The 25,596-nt window shown below is 46.1% G+C and overlaps 1 protein-coding gene across 7 annotated transcripts in view; it reads right to left on the reverse strand.

Annotated features, from left to right (window-relative positions):
* UBN1 (ubinuclein 1) overlaps positions 1–25,596 on the reverse strand; it is a 393,312-nt gene that overhangs the window by 26,112 nt on the left and 341,604 nt on the right. For 3 of the 7 annotated variants that reach the window (XM_078777497.1, XM_078777498.1, XM_078777493.1), the window contains 2 exons: positions 16,864–16,926; positions 9,883–9,962 (listed from right to left, as the gene is read on the reverse strand). In XM_078777497.1, coding sequence (XP_078633623.1) covers positions 9,883–9,962; positions 16,864–16,926 — 143 coding nt within the window. Of the gene's footprint in view, positions 1–9,872; positions 9,963–16,863; positions 16,927–25,596 lie in introns of all 7 variants that reach the window. The other 4 variants (XR_013623390.1, XM_078777496.1, XM_078777494.1 and 1 more) reach the window with 3 other exon arrangements.

The following is a 25,596-nucleotide window of genomic DNA, read 5'->3' on the forward strand; positions in this document are numbered from 1 at the left end:
GTGTGTTCGAGTGTGTGTTCGGGTGTGGGTTCGCGAGTGTGGGTTCGCGAGTGTGTGTGCACGAGTGTGTGTGCGCGAGGGTGTGTGTGCGAGGGTGTGTGTGCAAGCGTGCGTGTGTGTGAGTGTGTGTATGTTTGTTTGCGCATGCATGCATGTGTGTATGTGAATATGTATTTGTGTGTGTGTGTGTGTGTGTGTGTGTGTGTGTGTGTGTGTGTGTGTGTGTGTGTGTGTGTGTGTGTGTGTGTGTGTGTGTATGTGTGTGTGTGAATGTATGGGTGTGTGAAAGTATGGGTGTGTGAAAGTATGGGTGTGTGTGGATGTGAATGTGTATGCATGTGAATGTGTGTGTGAGTGTACTGTTATGTGCTTCTCCCCAAACCCCGTTCACGGTGTACCTCCGAGCCCCGAAAGGAGTCATGGCAGAAAGATGTGCTATTATGTGTGCCAATGACCAATGGTGAAACCACACCAATCAATCGATACAAAAAACCAAGTATTGTATTAATATCGCACAATAATAACAACTTGCACAAGTACAATATAACTTCAATTGCACAATAAGATACCATATAATTCCTATGATGGCACCACCAGTATCTTAACTCGATAACTCGCAGTACTCCACGTGAGCGAAATGTAACACCCCCAAAGTCACTGTCACGGCACCAGGCCCAAAGTCGATCCACGCTCCGGTGATCACAAGAAAAAGATCGTATTGAGACCAGAACCCAGGACGGCTGACAGTCGACGCTGCGGAAGAGCCGCTGGGTGGGTGTCGGGCCGACGTCGGTCAGGCAAAAGTTCACCCAAATGGCGACTGGGAATTCACACCTTCGGTTCACCAGATAATGATGCTGATATGAACAAGCAGCGGCTCCCCATGCGGGAAACCACGAATTCCCAAACGAAATCCACGACACACACGTGAACCAGGTTAACGGCTGGAGTGTGGTGAAATGGCTGGAGTGAGGTGAAATGGCGGACGGGCCCGTAATGGAGGCGTACCGGCACTCCCGCGATGATTCACTTTCAGAAACAACCGCAAAACCCGTCACGCAGGTTTATCTGCCACAGCGATAACTACACTGTCAGAGGCACCCCTTTCCTGGGGAAACCAATATTCACTCATGACCAACGTTCGCTCGACACCTCAAAGCAGATCGGCCTTTCTTTACCGATCTCACTTGATCCGCTTCTTCTTCCTCCTCTTCCGGTTTCTCCCGATCCATTTCATTTTTCTTTTAAAACACTAATTTTTACTTTTGAAGACAGTTATCTCCATTTCACTCAAACTATAACAATAATAGTACATGGAACTAAAAATACTTCCAGTGGATGAAAACCACAAAGACGGAAGTGACGAATCCTTAACAGTGTAAGTGTGTATGTAAGTGTGTATGTGTGTGTGTATGTGTGTGAGTATGTGTGTATGTGTGTGTGTATGTGTGTGAGTATGTGTGTGAGTATGTGTGTATGTGTGTGAGTATGTGTGTATATGTGTATGCGTGTATGTGTGTGTGACTGTGTGTGTGACTGTGCGTGTGACTGTGCGTGTGAGACTGTGCGTGTGAGACTGTGCGTGTGAGACTGTGCGTGTGAGACTGTGCGTGTGAGACTGTGCGTGAGACTGTGCGTGTGAGACTGTGCGTGTGAGACTGTGCGTGTGAGACTGTGCGTGTGAGACTGTGCGTGTGAGACTGTGCGTGTGAGACTGTGCGTGTGAGACTGTGCGTGTGAGACTGTGCGTGTGAGACTGTGCGTGTGAGACTGTGCGTGTGAGACTGTGCGTGTGAGACTGTGCGTGTGAGACTGTGCGTGTGAGACTGTGCGTGTGAGACTGTGCGTGTGAGACTGTGCGTGTGAGACTGTGCGTGTGAGACTGTGCGTGTGAGACTGTGCGTGTGAGACTGTGCGTGTGAGACTGTGCGTGTGAGACTGTGCGTGTGAGACTGTGCGTGTGAGACTGTGCGTGTGAGACTGTGCGTGTGAGACTGTGCGTGTGAGACTGTGCGTGTGAGACTGTGCGTGTGAGACTGTGCGTGTGAGACTGTGCGTGTGAGACTGTGCGTGTGAGACTGTGCGTGTGAGACTGTGCGTGTGAGACTGTGCGTGTGAGACTGTGCGTGTGAGACTGTGTGTGTGTGACTGTGTGTGTGACTGTGTGTGAGACTGTGTGTGTGACTGTGTGTGTGACTGTGTGTGTGACTGTGTGTGTGACTGTGTGTGACTGTGTGTGTGCGCGACTGTGTGGGTGTGTGTGTTTTTGCGCGTGCATGTTTGTATGTGAATGTGTGTTTGCGCATGCATGCATGTGTGTATGTGAATATGTGTTTGCGCATGCGTGTGTGTGTGTGTGTGTGTGTGTGTGTGTGTGTGTGTGTGTGTGTGTGTGTGTGAATGTATGGGTGTGTGAATGTATAGGTGTGTGAATGTATGGGTGTGTGAATGTATAGGTGTGTGAATGTATGGGTGTGTGAATGTATGGGTGTGTGAATATATGGGTGTGTGGATGTGAATGTGTATGCATGTGAATGTGTGTGTGTGAATGTGTGTATGTTTGTGTTTGTATGTGTGTGAATGTGTGTATGTGTGTGAATGTGTGTATGTGTGTGAATGTGTGTATGTGTGTGAATGTGTGTATGTGTGTGAATGTGTGTGTACATGCGTGTACACAAGTGTGTATGTTTGTATGTAAGTGTGTATGTACAAGGACCACCTACAACACTACAAAGATGCCCTCTCCCACGCCCGCTCCGCCTACTACTCTCAAATTATCCACTCTGGCTCCGGAAACCCAAAAGCACTCTTCTCGACAATAAACAAACTCCTTAGCCCCCTGGACACCACCACCCAGTCATTCACAGTAGACAACTGCATCTCCTTCCTTTCTTTCTTCCAATGCAAAATTGACAACATCCACAACAGCTTGACCACCGCCGCACCCGCTCCCCCTCCAACCACCTGCCCCCCCTTATCCTGCCTTCCCCTGTCTCAATTCTCCCCGGTCTCCCCTACTGACCTCTCTGAACTCCTCATAGGAATGAAAACTGCCACCTGCACTCTTGACCCCATCCCCTCCAGCTTTGTCAAGGCCTCCCTCCCTGCTCTCTCTCCACTTATCATTGCAACAATAAACTCCTCCCTGTCTACAGGCATCGTCCCACCATCCCTCAAAATTGCTGCTGTTACCCCCATTCTAAAAAAACCTGGTCTAAACCCTGACACCCTAAACAACTTCAGACCCATCTCCAACCTACCCTTTCTGTCGAAAGTTTTGGAACGCGCTGTAGCCACTCAACTCAAACATCACCTCTCTGCCAATAACCTGTATGAAACATTCCAATCCAGATTCCGCTCCAACCACAGTACTGAAACTGCTCTCCTCAAAATCACCAACGATCTTCTCCTCTCCTCTGACGCTGGCAACCTCAACATTCTCGTCCTCCTCGACCTCAGCGCTGCCTTTGACACCATCGATCACACCATCCTCCTCACCCGACTTGAATCCACCTTTAACGTTACCGTCACTGCCCTCTCTTGGATTAAATCATACCTCTCTGACAGACGCCAGTTCATCTCCATCAATAACTGCAAATCCCCCACTGCTCCCCTCCCCCAAGGTGTCCCCCAAGGTTCAGTTCTTGGCCCCCTCCTCTTCATCCTTTACCTGTCCCCCCTCGGTCACTTAATCTGCCGTCATGGTCTCCAATTCCACTGCTTCGCCGATGACATCCAGCTTTTCATCTCCACCAAGTCCGTCTCCACCGACACCCACTCTATCCTGACAAACTGCATCTCTGAAATAAAATCCTGGCTTCAAATCAACTTCCTCAAACTTAACTGTGATAAATCTGAAATAATCATCATTGGCCCAAAAACGCTCACAAAATCCACCCATAACTTTGCCCTCAACATCGACGGTATCCCAATATCCACCTCCCCTCTAATCCGGAATCTTGGCGTCATCTTTGACCAAACCCTCTCCTTCGACAAATACACTAAACAGATCACAAAGACAGCCTTCTTTCACCTGAAAAACATCGCCCGTCTCCGCTCATCCCTCTCCTCCACGGCTGCAGAAACCCTCATCCACGCCTTCATCACCTCCTGTCTGGACTACTGCAATAGCCTCCTCTATGGTTCACCCTCAACAATCACCAATAAACTCCAATACATTCAGAACTCCGCTGCCCGTCTACTCACCCATTCCCGGACCCGTGACCACATCACCCCCGTCCTTTACAAGCTTCACTGGCTCCCCATCTCCCAGAGAATCCAGTACAAAATCCTCCTCTTGACCTACAAAGCCCTCCATAACCTGGCCCCATCCTACCTGGCTGACCTCCTCTCCAGACACACTCCCACCCGCAACCTCCGCTCTGCTGGTACCAACCTCCTGACCCCCCCCCCCCCCCCATCCGGACCAAATTCAGATCCTGGGGGGACAGGGCCTTCTCCATCGCTGCTCCCACCCTCTGGAACTCACTACCTCACACCATCAGAGACTCCTCCTCACTCACCACATTCAAAACATCACTCAAGACCCACCTGTTCAGCACTGCATTCAACATTCAACCCACAGCATTTAACCCCTGACTATCACTTCTCCTTCTCCCTCCTTTTGCTTTAAATATTTCCCTATTGATTTTTGTCTTTTTGCAATTGTTGTTTCCATGTTTTGTTATGCATTATGTTTTGCACTCTGTCAAAGCGCCTTTGGGCTTCATGAAAAGCGCTATACAAAATAAATGAATTATTATTATTATGTAAGTGTGTAAGTGTGTATGTGTGAATGTGTGTATGTGTGTATGTGTGTATGTGTTTGTCAATGTGTGTGTGACTGTGTGTGTGACTGTGTGTGTGACTGTGTGTGTGACTGTGTGTGTGACTGTGTGTGAGACTGTGCATGTGACTGTGCGTGTGACTGTGCGTGTGACTGTGCGTGTGACTGTGCGTGTGACTGTGCGTGTGACTGTGCGTGTGACTGTGCGTGTGAGACTGTGCGTGTGAGACTGTGCGTGTGAGACTGTGCGTGTGAGACTGTGCGTGTGAGACTGTGCGTGTGAGACTGTGCGTGTGAGACTGTGCGTGTGAGACTGTGCGTGTGAGACTGTGCGTGTGAGACTGTGCGTGTGAGACTGTGCGTGTGAGACTGTGCGTGTGAGACTGTGCGTGTGAGACTGTGCGTGTGAGACTGTGTGTGTGTGACTGTGTGTGAGACGGTGTGTGTGAGACGGTGTGTGTGAGACGGTGTGTGTGAGACGGTGTGTGTGAGACGGTGTGTGTGAGACGGTGTGTGCGACGGTGTGTGTGAGACGGCGTGTGTGAGACGGTGTGTGTGAGACTGTGTGTGACTGTGTGTGTGACTGTGTGTGTGACTGTGTGTGTGACTGTGTGTGTGACTGTGTGTGTGACTGTGTGTGTGACTGTGTGTGTGACTGTGTGTGTGACTGTGTGTGTGACTGTGTGGGTGTGTGCGTGCATGTTTGTATGTGAATGTGTGTTTGCGCATGCATGCATGTGTGTATGTGAATATGTGTTTGCGCATGCGTGTGTGTGTGTGTGTGTGTGTGTGTGTGTGTGTGTGTGTGTGTGTGTGTGTGTGTGAATGTATGGGTGTGTGAATGTATGGGTGTGTGAATATATGGGTGTGTGTGGATGTGAATGTGTATGCATGTGAATGTGTGTGTGTGTGAATGTGTGTATGTTTGTGTTTGTATGTGTGTGAATGTGTGTATGTGTGTGTACATGCGTGTACATGCGTGTACACAAGTGTGTATGTTTGTATGTAAGTGTGTAAGTGTGTATGTGTGAGTGTGTGTTTGTGAATGTGTGTGTGACTGTGTGTGTGACTGTGCGTGTGACTGTGCGTGTGACTGTGCGTGTGACTGTGCGTGTGACTGTGCGTGTGACTGTGCGTGTGACTGTGCGTGTGACTGTGCGTGTGACTGTGCGTGTGACTGTGCGTGTGACTGTGCGTGTGACTGTGCGTGTGACTGTGTGGCAGGTGGGGGGGAAGGAGGAGATTTGGGAAGGAGGACAAATTTGCCTGTGCGAAGAGTGCTTTAGCCACAGTGTTGCCAAGGTAGAAAAGGAAAATGTAATACCTTCTGCCACCACTACGAGGTGGCCCCACACAGTTACTCATTTACATTGGAAATGTAAGCCCCAATTTCTTTTTTTTGTGTACAGAATCGAGGCTCGTGTAAGAGCTAACACATTGAACATGAAAACATGCACAGACACAAATAAAACATGCAATGAAGGGACCGAGAGACAAGAGGTGGAGAAAGGGAAGCACACACACACACAACAACAGGAGAGAACAACAAGAAGAAGAGGACAGGAACAGGCCAAGAACAACAGAATAGAACAGGAACAGGAACAAGAACAACAGAAGAGAACAAGAAGTGAACAGAAACAGGAACAAAAACAACAGAAGAAGAGAACAGGACCAAGAAGAAGAGAAGAAGAGAACAGGAACAGGGACAGAGAGAAGAGAACTTGCTGCCAGTTTTGCAGTGAAGCAATGGATTCACCATGCTGATTTAACTGATTGACTTGAAATTTGAGCAGGGTTTGCATATTGGGTCACTGAAGACTATTGCTTTTGAGGTCAAAGTCGCCTAAAATCGTCCATTTTTACCTCCGCCACCAAAGGTCGAAATTTGGTGGAGAGGTTGGGCATGTGACAGACTCAATTATTCGATTTTGCTGAAGATCCGCATACGGACGTGGAACTGATTAATTTGTAAAGTGATTTGTCACGATTGAGAGAAAAGGCAAAACAACAATCAACTTTCTACTGTATGGCACGACATCTCAAAAAGTTGTGGATGAATTTGGATGAACCTTGGTGCACAGGTTGGGTGTATGATGATGAAGAACTGATTCAATTTTGACAAAGATTCAAAACCCGATCCAGATATGAGAGTTTATAAAATTCCTCGGTGATTCTTCACCATTGAGTGATAGGGCCAAAAACAATAAATAACATGATAATTCAAAAAGTTGTGGATGGGTTATGACAGAACTTGTTGGATGAGTTGGGTAAGAGACAAGAGCAAGCCGATTAGATTTTGGTCCAGGTCCGAATCCAGATCCGATATATCGGTGGGATACAAAATGTAACCTGTTCAACTTGGCGGAGGAATATTCTCTACCGAGTACCGTTCCAGCTTTGTATATATTTTTTTATTAACGTCCACCACCGAAGGTGGGCGGATGTTATGTTTTCACCCCTGTCTGTTTGTCTGCCTGCCTGTTTGTCTGCCTGTCTGTTTGTCTGCCTGCCTGTGAACAGGAAATCTCAAAAAGTTGTAGATTCCAAATCTCATCTCGATCTCAATCTGAAAAATGTAAACTGTTTAATCTGGCGGACGTATGCGCTCCACCGAGTGCAGTTTTCGTTTTTAAGCTCCAGTTCCAAAATTTCCGGTTCCGCTTCCTCCATCGTGCCAATTCTCGACTCCTCCATTATTTTCCTCAATTCTCGACGCCTCCATTATTTTCCTCAATTCTCGACTCCTCCATTATTTTCCTCAATTCTCGACTCCTCCATTATTTTCCTCAATTCTCGACTCCTCCATTATTTTCCTCAATTCTCGACTCCTCCATTATTTCCCTCAATTCTCGACTCCTCCATTATTTCCCTCAATTCTCGACTCCTCCATTATTTCCCTCAATTCTCGACTCCTCCATTATTTCCCTCAATTCTCGACTCCTCCAATATTTCCCTCAATTCTCGACTCCTCCATTATTTCCCTCAATTCTCGACTCCTCCATTATTTTCCTCAATTCTCGACTCCTCCATTATTTTCCTCAATTCTCGACTCCTCCATTATTTTCCTCAATTCTCGAACTCCTCCATTATTTTCCTCAATTCTCGATTCCTCCATTATTTTCCTCAATTCTCGACTCCTCCATTTTGTCCCGGTCGTTTTTTAAATTGATTTTCTTATGTTTATTTTGTTATGTCTGTTTACTGTGTGCTTCTAGTTCGGTTTTGTTTTAAAATTCGTGCAAATTTGTGAGTATTCGTTGGACTTTTCAACCGGATATTTTGAGGCCGACCTGGTTCTCTCTTTAGTCGTATGTCCACAATTGTCCTGAAACAACTTGCCTTCGCCTCCTGGAAGGCAACTCAAACTGAAGGCAATCTCATTTCCTTCCACAAAGCTCGGAACAAGTGTGTGTCTATCCTCAGAAGAGCCAGTAAACAATATCTCTCCACACTCAACACTGAACTCTCAAACATGTCTCCCTCTTCCAAATCCTGGTGGCATCTGGTCAAATCTGTTTCTGGTGTTTGTTCCCCCTCCATTACCTCAAACAGCTACACAGCTGACTCCGCACGTGAAAAAGCTGAATTCCTCAACTCTGTGCTTGCCTCAAAATCGTGTGTCCCAAACGCATCCCTCTCTGTACCCACCGTACCCAGCTGCTCCTGGAGTCTGTGTGCTTCTCTCCTGACAAGGTGAAGTTTCTGTCAACCCTCGACTGATTCTGCAACTGGACCTGACGGCATCAACAAAACGGGTCCTAAATTCCTGCTCTTCCGCTCTATCTCACCCTCTCTCTGTTCTCTTCACCCTCTCTTTTGCTCAAGGTCATCTGCCATCTGCTTGGAAATCAGACAACATTACCTCTTCACACAAAAAAGGTGCAAAAACAGATCCTTGCACTCTCCATTCCACAGATCTCATGATTCAGATGTCCTTGTTCTCTAATGTTGATGTGCTTCCCTCGCTCTCCCCCTCCTCTTGTCTCCCACTCCATTTATTGTATGTTTTGTGTGTTTTCTGTTTATGTCTTTGTGTTTTATGTGTTGCTCTTACACGAGCCTAGACTTTGTAGACAAAAAAACCCGTTATTTTAAGAGGTAACACGTGTTGTAAACAGTAAACCTTTTATGTTATCGTTATTCCACCATGGAAACGTTCAAACAGCATTTAACTGCAAAGAATCCAGAAGAATTGCCATATTTTAACGCACACCACAGGTGTATAGAGCAGCTTAATAGGTCCTTCCACAGCATGACTGTGTTGGAGGTTTGAGCTCGAATTGAAGGGAGTTGGTGCCGTGTTGTGGCAGCATTGAGTTGGAGCTCGAGCATAATTAGCATCGCAAACTTTGCAATCGTGAGGGAACCCCGGTTCACAGCATCAGCGATATTTAGGAACCTGATCTGATGGATTTGTCCAACCAGCTACAGAGCAAGAGTTAAACAGGTGTGCATCTTGTGTTGGGGGTTTCAAATGAAAACAAGCGTTACGCCTAGGTCCCCCGTCGGTGAAGTGATGTGAGTTGACAAAGTGGAAGACACAAGGCGGCCATTTTGGATTTTGACCTGGCGACAATTTTCAATAGGGTTCGTCCTTGTGCCTAGATACACCCACACACCAGATTAGAAGTTGGTACTTCGCTTATTTTTCAAGATATTCAGCTCACAAGGTTCAGACATACATGGCATCAGACATACATGGTGGCGGCCATCTTGGATTTTGACGTGGGTTGCACCCACACACCAAATTCGAATGCGGTCCTTCGCTTACGCATGCACGCACGCACGCACGGACGGACGGACTGACACACGGACGGAGGGGAAAACCATAGTCCCCCTTTCGCTCCGCGGTGCGACGGGGGACAAAAAATGAGCAGTGAAGAAGACGCACTGGCTTTTCTATAAACATGGCGGCTCTGCAGCAAAAGAAAACTGTGGTGTCAGCTGTGACAACCCTACGGACAGAGGACAGTCCAGAATATTTGCATTTGAAGTTATGTACCTTAGAGCTGTTAAAGTGAATAAAGGAGAAAACGCTCGACCAAGGCACAGAATATATGATTGGGAAAATGAGAGTAATGCTTACCTGTAAATACCTGTTGAAAATGAGAAGGCAAGGTTGAGTGCTGTAGTTGAACATGCGGCTGAGGTCCAGAATGCAAGTTTGGATAAAGACCTAAGCAAAACAATCAAGATAACATCGTTAGATAACATGGGATAAAACATTTCGATACAGAGAACACGGCCTGGTTAACCTCCTCACACCTTATTCTGCATTCGTTCCTCCTCACCTATCTTTCCTTTTACCGGTATATGCTTTCGGTTCTTTAACAGCATGCACTTTGTAAATTCATCATCACTCACCTCGGTCTGTGGACAAGGGGGACCCATGGGTGCTTATGTGAGACCAAGCTCACCGAGAGAACCTGAAACGCGACTGGCACGGTCGGACTTCACCTGTGCGCCCAGCTGGACAAGATCGTTTGAACAGGTGAAGCAAAGATGGTGGAGCAAGACAACTTAGTCAACCAATTTAGCGTAGTAGCCAAAGGGAGCGCCCGGCCGCCATTTTAGTAAGCAAATTACCGTGACGGACTCTGTGCTTTTCAGTCAACATGGCGACGAATTCCCAATCTAGAGCTCACTGTTCTGCGACAAATTGTGCAAATTGACAGTCCAAACGGCCTGACCTGTCGTTCTTCAGGTTTCCAAAGAACAAAGAGAGGTACTGCATGTAAGTTTGATTTTAAAGGATTCAAGATGTAGCTTTTACATGTAGGTGCAGTTCTAGCTTTAGTTGGATTTGCGTGTGGTTCATTGTGCATGTACGAAAACGCGTAGACGAGACTAAGTGTGTGTTACGGTATCTTCAGGAGCAGTCAATATCATTAGGAAGACCAGTTTAGAGGTCTATAGGGGTCTACATGGTTTTTGATAGATTTACACACACCATGATGTGAATATGAAGGTGTGCTACAGTAACACGCATCGGTAATAACTCATGCAGAAATCAAGAAATCAACGCCATAAATCAAATGTCAAGTCAAGAGTCCAACTTCCAAGAAAATGACACACATGGTTATGACGATGAAAGACCAGGCTGCAACAGTTAGACCTACAGTGTAGCTGTAGCTAGCCCTATCCACTCTGACAACTACAAGTATGAGGTCATAAATGACCTCATACAATCCATAGTGCAATTTTCCAGAACTCGGTTTACAATGCTTGGGTCGATGACAGTTCCACAAACTTTCCTGTGAAAATTTGATCAATTGTTTAGACTTCAAAAATTCCTTTATTATTACAAGTGCCAACGTACTGGACATTTTTGAAGCGTGTGCTAGTGGTATCGCAGCATTGCATGAGTTGTGCTAGTGGTATCGCAGCATTGCATGAGTTGTGCTAGGGGTATTGCAGCATCGCATGAGTTGTGCTCGTGGTATTGCAGCATTGCATGAGTTGTGCTGGTGGTATCGCAGCATCGCATGAGTTGTGCTAGTGGTATTGCAGCATTGCATGAGTTGTGCCAGTGGTATTGCAGCATCGCATGAGTTGGGCTAGTGGTATTGCAGCATTGCATGAGTTGTGCTAGTGGTATTGCAGCATTGCATGAGTTGTGCTGGTGGTATCGCAGCATCGCATGAGTTGTGCTAGTTGTATTGCAGCATTGCATGAGTTGTGCCAGTGGTATTGCAGCATCGCATGAGTTGTGCTAGTGGTATTGCAGCATCGCATGAGTTGTGCTCGTGGTATTGCAGCAACGCATGAGTTGTGCTAGTGATATCACAGCATTGCATGAGTTGTGCTAGTGGTATTGCAGCATCGCATGAGTTGTGCTAGTGGTATTGCAGCATCACATGAGTTGTGCTGGTGGTATCGCAGCATCGCATGAGTTGTGCTATTGGTATTGCAGCATCGCATGAGTTGTGCTAGTGGTATTGCAGCATCGCATGAGTTGTGCTAGTGGTATTGCAGCATTGCATGAGTTGTGCTAGTGGTATTGCAGCAACGCATGAGTTGTGCTAGTGGTATCACAGCATTGCACGAGTTGTGCTAGTGGTATTGCAGCATTGCATGAGTTGTGCTAGTGGTATCGCAGCACTGCAGGAGTTGTGCTAGTGGTATTGCAGCATCGCATGAGTTGTGCTCGTGGTATTGCAGCATCGCATGAGTTGTGCTCGTGGTATTGCAGCATTGCATGAGTTGTGCTAGTGGTATCGCAGCATTGCATGAGTTGTGCTAGTGGTATTGCAGCATCGCATGAGTTGTGCTGGTGGTATTGCAGCATTGCATGATAGTATAGGAGATGGGGGGAGTTTGTGTACATGACTGTTTTAGAGCATAACCTTCAATGTTCTTATTCTATATGCCAAGACATTTAGAAAAAGTTTGGGTAACACCTACAGGTCAAGTACGTTTTTTCTGCAGAGCCTATCTAGGATTTCTGTTTGGGCGCCAAGGGGCTGAAATGATGGTAATGGAGTTTCATGGAATAAATCATTATTAAGCATCCATAACTTATTCATTTTGATTTATTTCTATTGCTTGGGTATTGCTAACAACTTTTTAGCATGATTCATTGCCCTACACCTTGGTTTGCGGTACAAAATGGCCATATTTTACTAAAATTTAGCCAAAAATCGCTTTCAGTTTAAAAGTAGCCCAAAGTTTGATGGTTTCTCATTCACCCAATATTCTAAGTAGAGCTATCAAATATGGCCAAAGGTTTCCTCATTACGTGCTCTGAGCAATCCAATTTTCATATTGATACATCAGGGCCCTGTATGATGCCCATGGGGCCCACTGTAACCCAATGTCAACCCTACCCCTAAATAGCCGCTTCTAAGGCATTTCGTCAAATGACCATATCTCCGAAGGGAAATGCCATAGAAAGTTGATCTCTGGGTCTATATATAGTTTTTTGACCCCAAGGAATTGATTGGCACCATTATTGTAATTTTTGGAGGCGTACTAATTAGCATAATTGCATGATACCCATCAAAATGGCTGCAAAAATAGAAAAATACAAGAACATTTAAGGTGACTCTGTAAAAGAGTCATGTAAACAAGGTCCTCCCCTCCCCGCCCCATGGTTAACTGCACTTATGAGATGGAGTAACAGTATGCTATTTCTTTTTCAGGGATGTGAAGACTTTCGTGGGTGCGGAGCCATAGACTCGAAAGAGGCGACTAAGAGGTTGGCGTCAGGAAGGGCATCCGGCCATTAAAAAAAACATTGCCTCAAAAAGAGAACAATGACAATTACAACGACATATGGGCAGGGTACAGCCCGAAGTGGAGATCGGTTTCTGAGGTTTGGGACATGGAATGTAGGGACAATGACAGGGAGATCAGGAGAAGTGGTGGAAGTATTGGTCAGAAGAATGGACAAATGTTGTGTGCAAGAGACGAGATGGAAGGGAAGTGGTGTGAGAATGGTGAAGGGTAGGCAGGGACAGAAATACAAGTTTGTGTGGCAAGGGTGCCCGGAAGGCGTGAATGGCGTTGGTGCCCTGTTTTCTGAGGAGTTTGCAGACAGTGTGGTGAGTGTGACTAGAGTGAGTGACAGGTTGATGATGGTGAAAATGATGATTGGAAAGCTCTTGATGAACGTCATCTCGGGATATGCTCCGCAGGTTGGTCGGAGCGATGAAGAGAAGGACAAGTTCTGGTGTGCGATAGAGAAGCTGATGGAAAACGTGAAAGATGAGGAAGTTGTTGTGGTAGGAGGAGACCTAAATGGACATGTGGGAAGGAGTATGGACGGTTTTGAGGGAGTTCATGGGGGTTACGGATATGGTGTGAGAAATGGAGAAGGGGAAAGGATTTTGGAGTTTGCTGATGGAGCTGATTTGTTGATTTGCAATACTCATTTCCAGAAAGAGGATAATAAGCTTGTTACATACACATCAGGTGGGTCGACGACAACCGTTGACTACCTGATGGTGCGTAGGCGAGATATGAGGCACCTCCGGGACAGAAAGGTGATCCAGGGGGAGGAGGCTGTTTCACAGCACCACTTGGTTGTCTGTGACATAAGAGTGAAAGGTGTGAGGAGAGGTCGGCGGGTGAAGTACCAACCGAGAATGAAGGTGTGGAGGTCGAAAGAGGTGACAGTAAGGGAGGCACTAAAAGAGAGGCTGAGTAGGGTAGAGGATGATGTGGTTGAGCTTGAACGTGGTTGGATGTCAATGAAAGATAGTCTGTTGGGAGCCGTTGGTGAGGTATGTGGATGGACAAAAGGACCACCGAGGCACTCGGAAACATGGTGGTGGGATGATGAAGTTGGAAAGAGGATTTGACGAGAAGAGGAAGAAGTTCAAGGAGTGGCAGAAGGCGAAGGGTACGGGAGCAGAAAAAGCAGAACATGAAAGTTATAAGGCAGCCAAGAAGGCTGCAAAGAAAGAGGGAGCAAAGGCGCAGGAGGCATGTAGGAAAATGTTCGGAGAACGCTTGGATTCGGAAGAGTGTCAGAGAGCGGTTTTCAGTATTGCAAAGCAGATAGCGAAAGAGAGGTGTGATGTGATGGGGGTGAGTTGCTTGAAGGATGAAGTGGGACAAATCGTTGTGGACCCAGATGGAATTAAAGGAAGATGGAAAAGATATATGGAAATGCTGTTGAATACAGAGAATGAATGGCAACATAGACTAGCAACATAGAGAGTAACCCAGTTTTAGGACCGGCAGAGAAGATAACCGAGAAGGAAGTTGAGGAAGCGATAAAAGCAACATAAACCACCTTTAGAGGCCATTTTTCCCCGCAAAGCAGGGGTTGGCCTTTTTCGGGAACCGTGGTTGTTGTTGTTTTTTCGGTCCCCTTTTTGAAGCAATGTTTTACGGCCGGATGCCCTTCCTGACGCCAACCCTTTTTGCCGCCTTTAACGACAAACAGGGAATTACCAGTGAACTGGTACTCAATTAGCCGACCTCGGAAGGATGACAGGCTGAGTCAACCCCCCTAGCGTTAATTCAGCGATCGACCGGGATTCGAACCAAGGATCCTTGGATCCTAAGCCGGCACCCTAGCCGCTAGCCCAACACCAGGGATCGATAAAGCGATAAAAGCGATAAAAGCAATGAAGAGTAGAAAATCGGGAGGGCCAACGGGAGTTGTGGGAGATATGTTGAAGGCAGCAGGAAGTTGGGGTGTGAAGAGAATGACAGAGATCTGTAATCTGGTGGTGAAAGAAGGCCGCATTCCAGTGGATTGGGAACTGAGTACACTCGTCCCTCTATACAAGGGGAAAGGTGACCCTCTGGAGTGTGGCTCGTACCGAGCGATAAAGTTATTGGAGCATGGAATGAAGGTATTGGAAAGGGTGTTGGAGAGGAGGATAAGGAAGAAGGTGAAGATCGACGAAATGCAGTTTGGATTTAAGCCAGGAAGAAGAACGACAGACGCGCTCTTTATTGTGGGGCAGTTGCAGGAGAAGTACATTGAGAAGAGGAAGAAGTTGTTTCTTGGGTTTGTTGATCTGGAGAAAGCATTCGATAGGGTTCCACGCGAAGTATTGACATGGGCATTGAGGAAGTTAGAAGTGGAGGAATGGTTGATCAGAGTAGTGATGGCAATGTATAAAAGAGCACGCACAGCTGTAAGGGCGAAGGACGGGAACAGTGGTGAGTTTGAGGTGAAGGTGGGAGTGCATCAGGGGTGGGTACTAAGTCCACTACTATTTGTAGCTGTGATGGAGGTGCTGGCTCAGAACGTTCAGGAGGGTTTGCCGTGGGAGTTGTTGTATGCAGATGATCTGGTGTTGAGTGTGGAAAGTATGGATGGACTGAAGGAAAAGATGAACAAGTGGAAGGAATGTATGGAGACAAAAGGTCTGAAGGTGAATATAGGAAAGACAAAGGTGATGGCAAGTGGTAAAGGATGTGGTGAGGTGCAAAGAACTGGGAAGTGGCCATGTGCTGTGTGCAGGAAGGGTGTCGGAGTGAACTCCATTCAATGTACAATGTGCGCTGAGTGGGTTCATCAAAAATGTCGTGGTCTGAGAGGGTCATTAACCAGTGTGGCAGCTACATTCAAATGTAAGGTGTGCACAGAGGGAGCTGCAGATGGAGGAAATGTTGAGTTGGATCTTGGAGACAGCGTGAAGCTGGAAGGTGTGAAAACATTTTGCTACCTCGGAGACATGCTGAATGGAGAAGGTGGATCAGACTCGGCAACGGTTGCTGGAGTGAGATGTGCATGGAAGAAGTTTCGGGAACTGAGTGGCGTGCTGATGATGAGGGGAGTGTCGTTGAAGCTGAAGGGAAAGGTGTATGCTGCATGTGTGAGAAGTGTTATGATTTATGGGAGCGAGACATGGGTCATGAATGTAGAGCAGCAACGAAGGCTGGAAAGGGTGGAAATGCGAATGGTTCGGTGGATGTGCGGAGTATCGTTGAGAGAGAGGAAGACAAATGATGAATTGCGAAAGACGATGGGAATAGAGCCTGTGATTGATGCTGTGAAGAGGAACAGGTTGAGATGGTTTGGTCATGTGTTGAGGAAGGATGAAAGTGACTGGTTGAGAAGAGTGATGGAAATGAATGTAGAAGGAAGTAGAGGACGGGGAAGACCGAGAAAGACTTGGCTAAAGATGGTGGAAGAAGAAATAAGGGGCAAGGGGGTTAACAAGGAGAGATGCTGAAAATGGGGCAAAATGGAGAAGATTGTCATGGGGACCGCAAGGCTAACCCCCGCTCTAGCAGGGAAAATGGCCTTAAAATGCATGTTGTGTTGTTGTTGGAGCCATAGACTGAATATCTACTGCCTTAATGCCAAAAATCTGTTTTCAATGATGGAGTCTGTTTCACTCTTAAAGTCATCCCAAGACATTTCTTTTGATGTGACGAAATGTATCATCTGTTAGAAAGCAAAAGATGATAAAGTTGTAAGCACAAGCAATGGCTGTAAAAGGATACGAGAAGCCAGTGACATACACAATGACAGTGTTTCCAAAAGACTGAAGCTCGTTGAAGGAGATCGCTTTTTTTTCACGTCACTAATGAATGTTATAAAGCGTACACTATGAAATCTGTTCTAGAGAGAATTACTAAAAAGAATGTAGATCAAGGCCAAAACTCATCTTTTTCCCAGCAGAACAAAACACATGATAGAAGCACTCGTTCCCAGGCTGTCCACCACCAGCCTAATGCAGATACAACAGCAACAGCATTGCGAGATGTGAACTGTATTATCTGTGATAACAAATCATGCAAACAACTGTACACCAAATATCGCATTTGTGAATCCAACCGTGCTTCATCTTTTCTTGCTGCAACTAACTTCTTTCAAGATGCTGTCTACAACCGAACTTGTGACCTTCAAGATCCACATTCTGTGTTTGGAGCAGATCTATATTACCACAATGAGTGCATGATTAAGTATATGTATAAGTATGAGTCTCGCTCCACAGACATGGTTCCGAAATTGTCTGCCAAACAGCTTGCATGGAGTCAGGTTGTGACAGAGTTGGAGCAGGCCTGAAAAATGGCAAGGGCTATGAGCTGAGTGCTATCCGAAACTACTTGAATAGTATTGATGATCAATGTAACTTCCGCAATGAGATGTGAAAATTTTCTTGATTAATCAATTTGGTAGTGAGATTGATTTCACATATCCTGATGCTTTTCACAAATCAATGATGGTATTCAGTGTGTCAAATAATGCTGCCGATAGGTTAGCTGAATGCATTCGCTCTGTTGATCCTGTGCAAGTATGTGCCAGTGTGATTAGGATGTCTCTTGATGATTATGATTTTGGTCTTGACGATAGCTTTTGTGATGCTCAAGATCTGAAACTTGCGTGTAATGATATGAATATCCCAGATCCTGTACTCAGCTTTTTGGGGGTTTTGTACAATTTCAATCCTGAAACCCACCAACAAGCAGCAAAAGCAGTCATGACAGAGGAGAAGTTTGCTGCTGAACGAGAAGATGGTGATGAAGATGATGAAGGTGATATTGATGACAGAGGCAAATGGCAACCTCTCCACACAACGTTGCAGAAAGTTACAATCCCTCTTCCAAATCATGTACGATGTGCACCACCGTGGGAGAAAGAGAACGCCCATGCATATCATGAATGCAGAATCTGTTCATGGTCTTGGACGTGGAGGCAAAATTGTGACCACAACCTTAAACCACGAAGGACTTGCACTCAGCTACACGGAGCTGCGTAGGTACCAACATGTTCTCGCATATTTCACAGCACAGCACAACCAAGATCGTGTCGCATTACCCACCCACTTTGACCCAGGGCAATTCACCTCAGGTGCCATTGACAACTGGGACCACGAGGGTGCAAATGTCTCGGAGCATGACACAGTGACTGTACTTTACCAAGATAAACCCCCATCAACAACTCGTAAACCCAAGATATCTGACACACAAGTCACACATGGGCCACAAGCTTTTAAGGAAATTCTACCATGTCAAGTACTCTCAGATTTCCACAAATCAGCACGACGTACAGACATCCCTGCATCCTACAAAGTAAATGACCATATCTACAAATCTGCAAAAGCTGATGCAGCAAAACTGAAAGATACCACCTGGTCCCTCACCCGCCTAGATGTCAACCAAAATGAAGTCTCCATCTATCCTCAGTCACAAACGATGCCTTCTTGGAGTGCGAGCAACTCTGTTTGGACTGAAGAGAATATTCCAGTGAAGATACTCACATTCTTGCCTGTCCTGCCATATCCCGTTACTGAATATACAACGGTTTATTCGGCAATGAAGAATTTCATGGCACTTGGTTCACAGCTGGTTCAAAGAGAAATCCCGATGTATTGCGATGAGGGGGTGTACTGCATCGTCAAGGAAATTCAAATGATGCGACCTCAGGAATTTTGCAATCTAGTCCCAGTTATGGGAACATTTCATTTGGTGAAAATTGTCCTAAAGTGCAATGGAAAAGCCCGAGGTGGAAGTGGAGCTGACATCACTTGGCTGCAGGCCGGTGTCTTTGGTCCAACCATCATCCAGAACTCGGTTATCAATGGAGGTCATTACAGCCGCTGTCTTGAAGGCATGCAATTTCCTGCTGAAGCATTCAAGCGTCTTCTCTCCAAGGAATTCTTCGCTGAAAAAGGTGTCGAGCCATATGCACCAGAGCTTGCAATCCTGGCAAAGCTTAAGTCAAGTGTCACAAAGAAGAACATCAGTGAAAGTCAGAAGTACATGGCAGAGTTTGCAACTGCATCCAACAAGTTGACAGAAGATCTAAATAGCTTCATCAAAACTCGCTCCGCTGTAAATGAGAACTTCCAATTCTGGACTCATTTCCTCCGCAGGATGAATGTGGTGCATGATCTGTTGAGAGCTGATCGCGAGGGGATATGGGATGTCAGCTATGATGCTATGAAACAGCATCTTGATGCTGTACAACGTGCTCTCTATCTGTTCGCTGCATTTGATTCCAACAACTACCTGCGCTGGTGCTCTGTCTGCCTGGAAGACATGCGACGCCTGCCCCGAACTGCACTATCAGTCTATGAGAACTTCTCAAATGGGAATTTTTATATCAAGGACAAACCTGGCCGCTTCACTGCCGTTGGTGGTGACCAGAAACTAAAGCAGAGTATCAACCTCTCATCTAAATGCAGTGACGGAGTCATCGGACATGCCAAGCAGAAGCAGTACGTCGCTCAATGAGACCTGATTACCTTCGCAAAAGCGGAAGGTTATGTTTTGATCGCTGTGTATTTATTTGTATGTCTGTGTGTATGTTATTCGCATAACTCAAAAAGTATTCAACCGAATTGCATGAAATTTGGTGGGATGATTGGTTATTATACGGGACACATTTGATTAGATTTTGGGAGCAATCGGGTCAAAGGTCAAGGTCAAGGTCACGAAAAGGTCACAATCGTATTTTTGTTGTTCTGTTCCCTACACTCCCATGCCAAGTACAGAACAGTAGCTGCGGCGAAGGTATGCGCTCTACCGAGTGCCCGTTCTAGTTTATCATGAAATGATGGCAGTAAAGAATCTGCATCGTGAATACGCTGGCATGATGGAGAGCACATATGAATCGTATAACCACAATCAGTCATCCCAAGCCACTACAACCCGCCATGAGTCCCACATCCAGGCAATGATCAAATTCATTGAGGAGAAAGGCTCCCTCCTGTCTCTAAATGCTTCTCCAACACCTGTCAATGATCTTTCCTGGGAAAACCACATTTCAAATCTGGCCTCCAAAGCCAGTCGCCGACTGGGCATCCTCCGTCGTGCGAAGTCCTTCCTTGGCACACCTGAGCTCCTCACCACATACAAGGCTTTCTCCCGCAGCTCTATGGAATACTGCTCTCCCCTCTGGTCTGGTGCTCCTGCCTCACACCTAACCCGTCTTCACGCTGTTGAAACCAAAGCGTTCAGAATCATTGGAATCTCCCGCGATGAAGCTAAGTCCAAGGGCCTTTCACTCACTCACCGCAGGCAGGTTGGTGGTCTTTCCGTCTTCTACCGACTCCTCTCTGGCCTTGCCCCCCCAGCCCTCTCTGGGCTCTGTCCCCCAAATATTCCTACAGGTCGCACAAGATCTGCCTGCAACCCTCTTATGGTTAAACTGCCAAAATCAAGACTTTCTGCTCACCTTCACTCCTCTTTTCTCCCGCCTCTGGAACAAACTCCCTCACTCTCTTCAATCCCACTCCACCCTCCAGGTCTTTAAAACAGCTGTTCACCACCATCTCTTATCCTCCCCCATCCAAAACCTTGATCTTTTCTATCCCCGATAATTTCGGTCCCCTTGTGTTTTATACTTCTCCCACCCCCCCCCCCCCCCTTTCCCACGCCTCCTGCCCCCAAGCCCTCTCCCTCCCACTCTTCTCCCTGCTCTCAAATGTTGTGGTTGTGTGCTTCCCCTTCTCTCCCAATCTTGTCTTCCGCTCCCTCTTTTTGTATATTTTGTTTGTCTGGTTGATTTGTTTGTGAAATAAATGTTAGCTCTTTCACGAGCCTCGATTCAGTATACAAAACAAAACAAAACAAACAAACAAAAAAACTGCAAAATTTCGTGACAAAAGAGATCATGGCAACAGACATCAGAAATGACATGCTGAATGTCTTCGCAAAAGGAGAGGAAAAGTACCTGCAATTTCGGCTTGAAAGATTTGTCCAGAAAAGCACAAGACTCAGTGAATGCATTCACCGAACAATTCTCAAAACAATGAAAACTATCAGAAACAAACCACAGAAGACAATCAAGAAGGAAGTGAAGGAGATGAATATTGCGGAGAAAACCATTGAAATCGCCCGTGATCGTGGCCTCACTTCCAAGGACCTTTTGAAATTTGATGTTGCACCCTCCCCTCTCCTCTTCAATGATGACGGGATGATGACTAGCCCGGCAAAGAGTCAACTACTCTAAGCGTTGGAGACTTATCTCAAACCTGAGGACTATAAATATGGACATCAGAGAAACTCTTCATTTGTCATAGACATTATGGCCAATGTTCGCAAGGTTTGTGTTACTGGCGTCTCCAACTTCCAGGACCTTGTCTCAGTTTTGGTATCCTTTTCAGATGTATACCATCAGTTTGGGCGATGTGACTATGTGTTTGACATGTACTCAGAAGATCCCTCAGTGAAGGATAGTGAGAGAATGAAGCGTACTGATACTGTACCAATCAAGCACAATTCCATTGAACCAGGGACACCTCTACCAAAAAAGATGGAAACCTTCTGGCCTTCAAACAATAACAAGCTTCTTTTGGAGAAATTGGTCTATTGTCATCTTCATGGAAATGCTCCTGAAAGTCGACAATACCCCCACTGTAGTCGGCCAGGTGACCAGAGATGATGAGAACTGGCAGTGCATCAGGGTTTATAAAGGCAAAAAGAATGCACTGGCCCACCTTCAATCATCATTTGAAGAAGCTAACCTTCGTATACCCCTCCATGTCTTGGACTCTCTTGAGGCAGGACACAAAGTATGTGTCATTATCTCCAATTATACTGATGTAATTGTTGCCCTGCTCCACCACATCCCTGTCTTTCTGCAGCACGACCTTGAGCAGCTGTGGGTGCGAGCTGGAGTGGGAAATACCACTCGGTATGTGCCCCTTCATACCCTGTTCCAGCGTCTGGGTCGTCGGCTCTGTGCAGTACTGCCAGCTCTGCACAGCCTTACAGGGTGCAACATCACGAGCAGAGTTGGCACAAAGAAGGCAGCTTTAAAGGCAGAGCCCGAGAAGTATCTCAAGCACTTCGGGAGGTCAGCAACCCTCTCTCCAGCCATGATTCGCAATGCTGAGCATTACTTGGTGAAGGTGCTGAGAAAAGGAAGTATGAATGAATGAATGAATGATCGTTTTAAGGCCATTTTTTCCCCGCTAGAGCAGGGGTTATCCTTGCGGGCCCCATGACAATCATGGTGCCCTGTTTGAGGCAATGGTTTTATGGCCGGATGCCCTTCCTGACGCCAACCCTTGGTCACGCTCTTACGATGCGCAGGGATACGGTGCACCTATTCTAAACCGGGGTACACACCGGGATCATTCATCCCAGCAAGCTGGTACTCAATTTGCCGACCTCGGAAGGATGACAGGCTGAGTCAACCCCCCTGGCGTTAATTCAGCAATCGACCGGGATTCGAACCCAGGATCCTAGGATCCCAAGCCGGCACCCTAACCGCTAAGCCAACACAAGGCTTGAGATGAGGAAGCATCTCATCTTCCTTGAGAAAAGGAAGTGATGCTACAAATTTCTCAGATCTCCGAGCTGAGGTTTTCCACTTCAGCAAATGCAGCTCTCTCCACAACTTGCCTCCGACCAGCCAGGGCCTCCTGCCTCATATCCAGCGTGGGTTCTATAATGCCGACACTACCATGCACACCTTGGAAAGCTACCTCGACTCTGAAACTGTTGAGTCACTGAAGCCAGAAGATTGTGGCTGTGAGCATGACCATGGTCAGCTAATACCTGCAACATTGTGGAAAACCCTTAAAGTTCATTGGTCAGTCTTCTGCTCATGTGATAAGTGTGACATGTCAGCTTGCCCTTGCATGATGGCTGGGGTCAAATGTGGCAAATTCTGTCGGTGCAAAAAAACATCACCCCATACCTGTAAAAATCCAATTGCTTGATAAGATTAGCTCGAGTTCTGCATGATATTGTTACAGTTGATATATGTGTAGTATCTAGTATGTGTAGTATTATTAGTACTAGAAGTATGCAGTATGTGTAGTGTACTATTTATGACAACCTATCCAGGATGAATGATAAATTAATGAACATTCTTCAATGATGGTTCATAAAAAGTTCACCTGTAGTGTATTAACTAATATGTATGTACCTGAGAATATTTTCAATGTTTGAGCATTACAATTTCTCAAATCAACGTGGCCTTTGACTAGATGTTTGATAGTTAAGCTTGGGGAGAGGGAGGGGGGTTCATGTACATGACTGTTTTAGATCCTCACCTTAAATTTTTTGTTCTTATCTATATGTTAGGTTACATCTAATTTTCTATTTCGGCAGCCATTTTGGTGGACATCTTGGAATTATACTAATGAGATTAACTCCAAAAATTACAATAATGGTGCCAATCAATTCCTTCGGGTCAAAAAACAATATATAGACCCAGAGATCAACTTTCTATGGCATTTACCTTCGGAGATATGGTCATTTGACGAAACGCCTTAGAAGCGGCTATTTAGGGGTAGGGTTGACATTGGGTTACAGTGGGCCCCATGGGCATCATATAGGGCCCTGATGTATCAATATGAAAATTGGATTGCTCAGAGCACGTAATGAGGAAACCTTTGGCCAAATTTGATAGCTCTACTTACAATATTGGGTGAATGAGAAACCATCAAACTTTGGGCTACTTTTAAACTGAAAGCGATTTTTGGCTAAATCTTAGTAAAATATGGCCATTTTGTTCCGCAAACCAAGGTGCAGGGCAATGAAACATGCTAAAAGTTGTTAGCAATACCCAAGCAATAGAAATAAATCAAAATGAATAATTTATGGATGCTTAATAATGATTTATTACATGAAACTCCATTACCATCATTTCAGCCCCCTTGGCGCTCAAACAAAAATCCAAGATAGGCTCTGCAGAAAAAACGTACTTGACCTGTAGGTGTTACCCAAACCTTTTCTAAATGTCTTGGCATATAGAATAAGAAAATTGAAGGTTATGCTCTAAAAGAGTCAGGTACACAAACTCCCCCCAGCTCCAGGACTATGAGTTGTGCTAGTGGTGTCGCAGTGTTGCATGAGTTGTGCTAGTGGGATTGCAGCATAGCATTAGTTGTGCTAGTGGGATCGCAGCATCGCATGAGTTGTGCTTGTGGTATCGCAGCATTGCACGAGTTGTTCTCGTGGTATAGCAGCATTGCATGAGTTGTGCCAGTGGTATCGCAGAATCGCATGAGTTTTGCCAGTAGTATTGCAGCATCGCATGAGTTGTGCCAGTGGTATTGCAGCATCGCATGAGTTGTACTCATGGTATAGCAGCATTGCATGAGTTGTGCTCGTGGTATCGCAGCATTGCATGAGTTGTGCTCGTGGTATCGCAGCATTGCATGAGTTGTGCTTGTGGTATCGCAGCATCGCATGAGTTGTGCTAGTGGTATCGCAGCATTGCACGAGTTGTGCTCGTGGTATCGCAGCATTGCAGGAGTTGTGCTAGTGGTATCGCAGCATCGCATGAGTTGTGCTAGTGGTATCGCAGCATCGCATGAGTTGTGCTAGTGGGATCGCAGCATTGCATTAGTTGTGCCAGTGGTATTGCAGCATTGCAGGAGTTGTGCTAGTGGTATCGCAGCATCGCACGAGTTGTGCTAGTAGTATCGCAGCATCGCATGAGTTGTGCTAGTGGGATCGCAGCATTGCATTAGTTGTGCTAGTGGTATCGCAGCATTGCATGAGTTGTGCTCGTGGTATCGCAGCATTGCATTAGTTGTGCTAGTGGTATCGCAGCATTCCATGAGTTGCCCCCTATATCTGCCTTGTTGCAGTCTTCATGCAGTCTTCACTCAACACTGAGACTGAGTCCGGTGATAGTCCATTCCCTTCTTGAAATGAATTCATATAAATTTAAAACAGATGGAGTCAAGTGGTGTCCATGGTGTAAATTAATAATGTGTAGACTCGATGTATGTGAGCATTTTAATGCAGTTAAAAATAATGGCACTGGGTTCTGTAGTTAGAGATTCTGTTGATTCAGTTATAAGCAAATTCTGCTCACCTTCACTCTTTCATTCCTCTTTACTCCCCCCTCTGGAACAAACTCCCTCACTCTCTTCAATCTCACTCCTCCCTCCGGGTCTTTAAAACAGCTGTTCACCACCATCTCTTATCTTCCCCCATCCAAAACCTTGATCTCTTCTACCCCCATTAATTCACCCCAGATCCACTTTTTTGAAATACCGACTTCTTTCCTGGAAGTCCTGGCAGTGTCCATGTGTTTTGTACTTCAACCCCCATGCCTCCTCCCCCCCCCCCACCCCCCCAATCCCTCTCGATCCCACAGATCTCCTGATGTCCCTGCTCTCCAATGTTGTACTTGTGTGCTTCCCTCTCTCTCCCCATCTTGTCTCCCGCTCCCTTTATTGTATGTTTTGTGTGTCCATTTGTTTTTTTTTTGTGATTGATGTTAGCTCTGCTAACATTTGTTAACTTCCGCTTCCGGTCTTGCCGGCGAGGTTTAGTTTATTCGCAGCTGTCCACGCTCTCCATCGAAATCGAAGTTAAGTAATTGTTCCCATTTGTATTTTAGTTATAACTGTATTTATTGTATGGTGTGTGTACGTATAGTGTGTCCCGGGGAAGATTTTCGGTGCAAAACTTTCATACCTGAA

The sequence above is a fragment of the Myxine glutinosa genome, chromosome 5 (assembly GCF_964187855.1).
Source record: "Myxine glutinosa chromosome 5, kmMyxGlut1.1, whole genome shotgun sequence".
In the NCBI taxonomy this organism is placed as follows: domain Eukaryota; kingdom Metazoa; phylum Chordata; class Myxini; order Myxiniformes; family Myxinidae; genus Myxine; species Myxine glutinosa.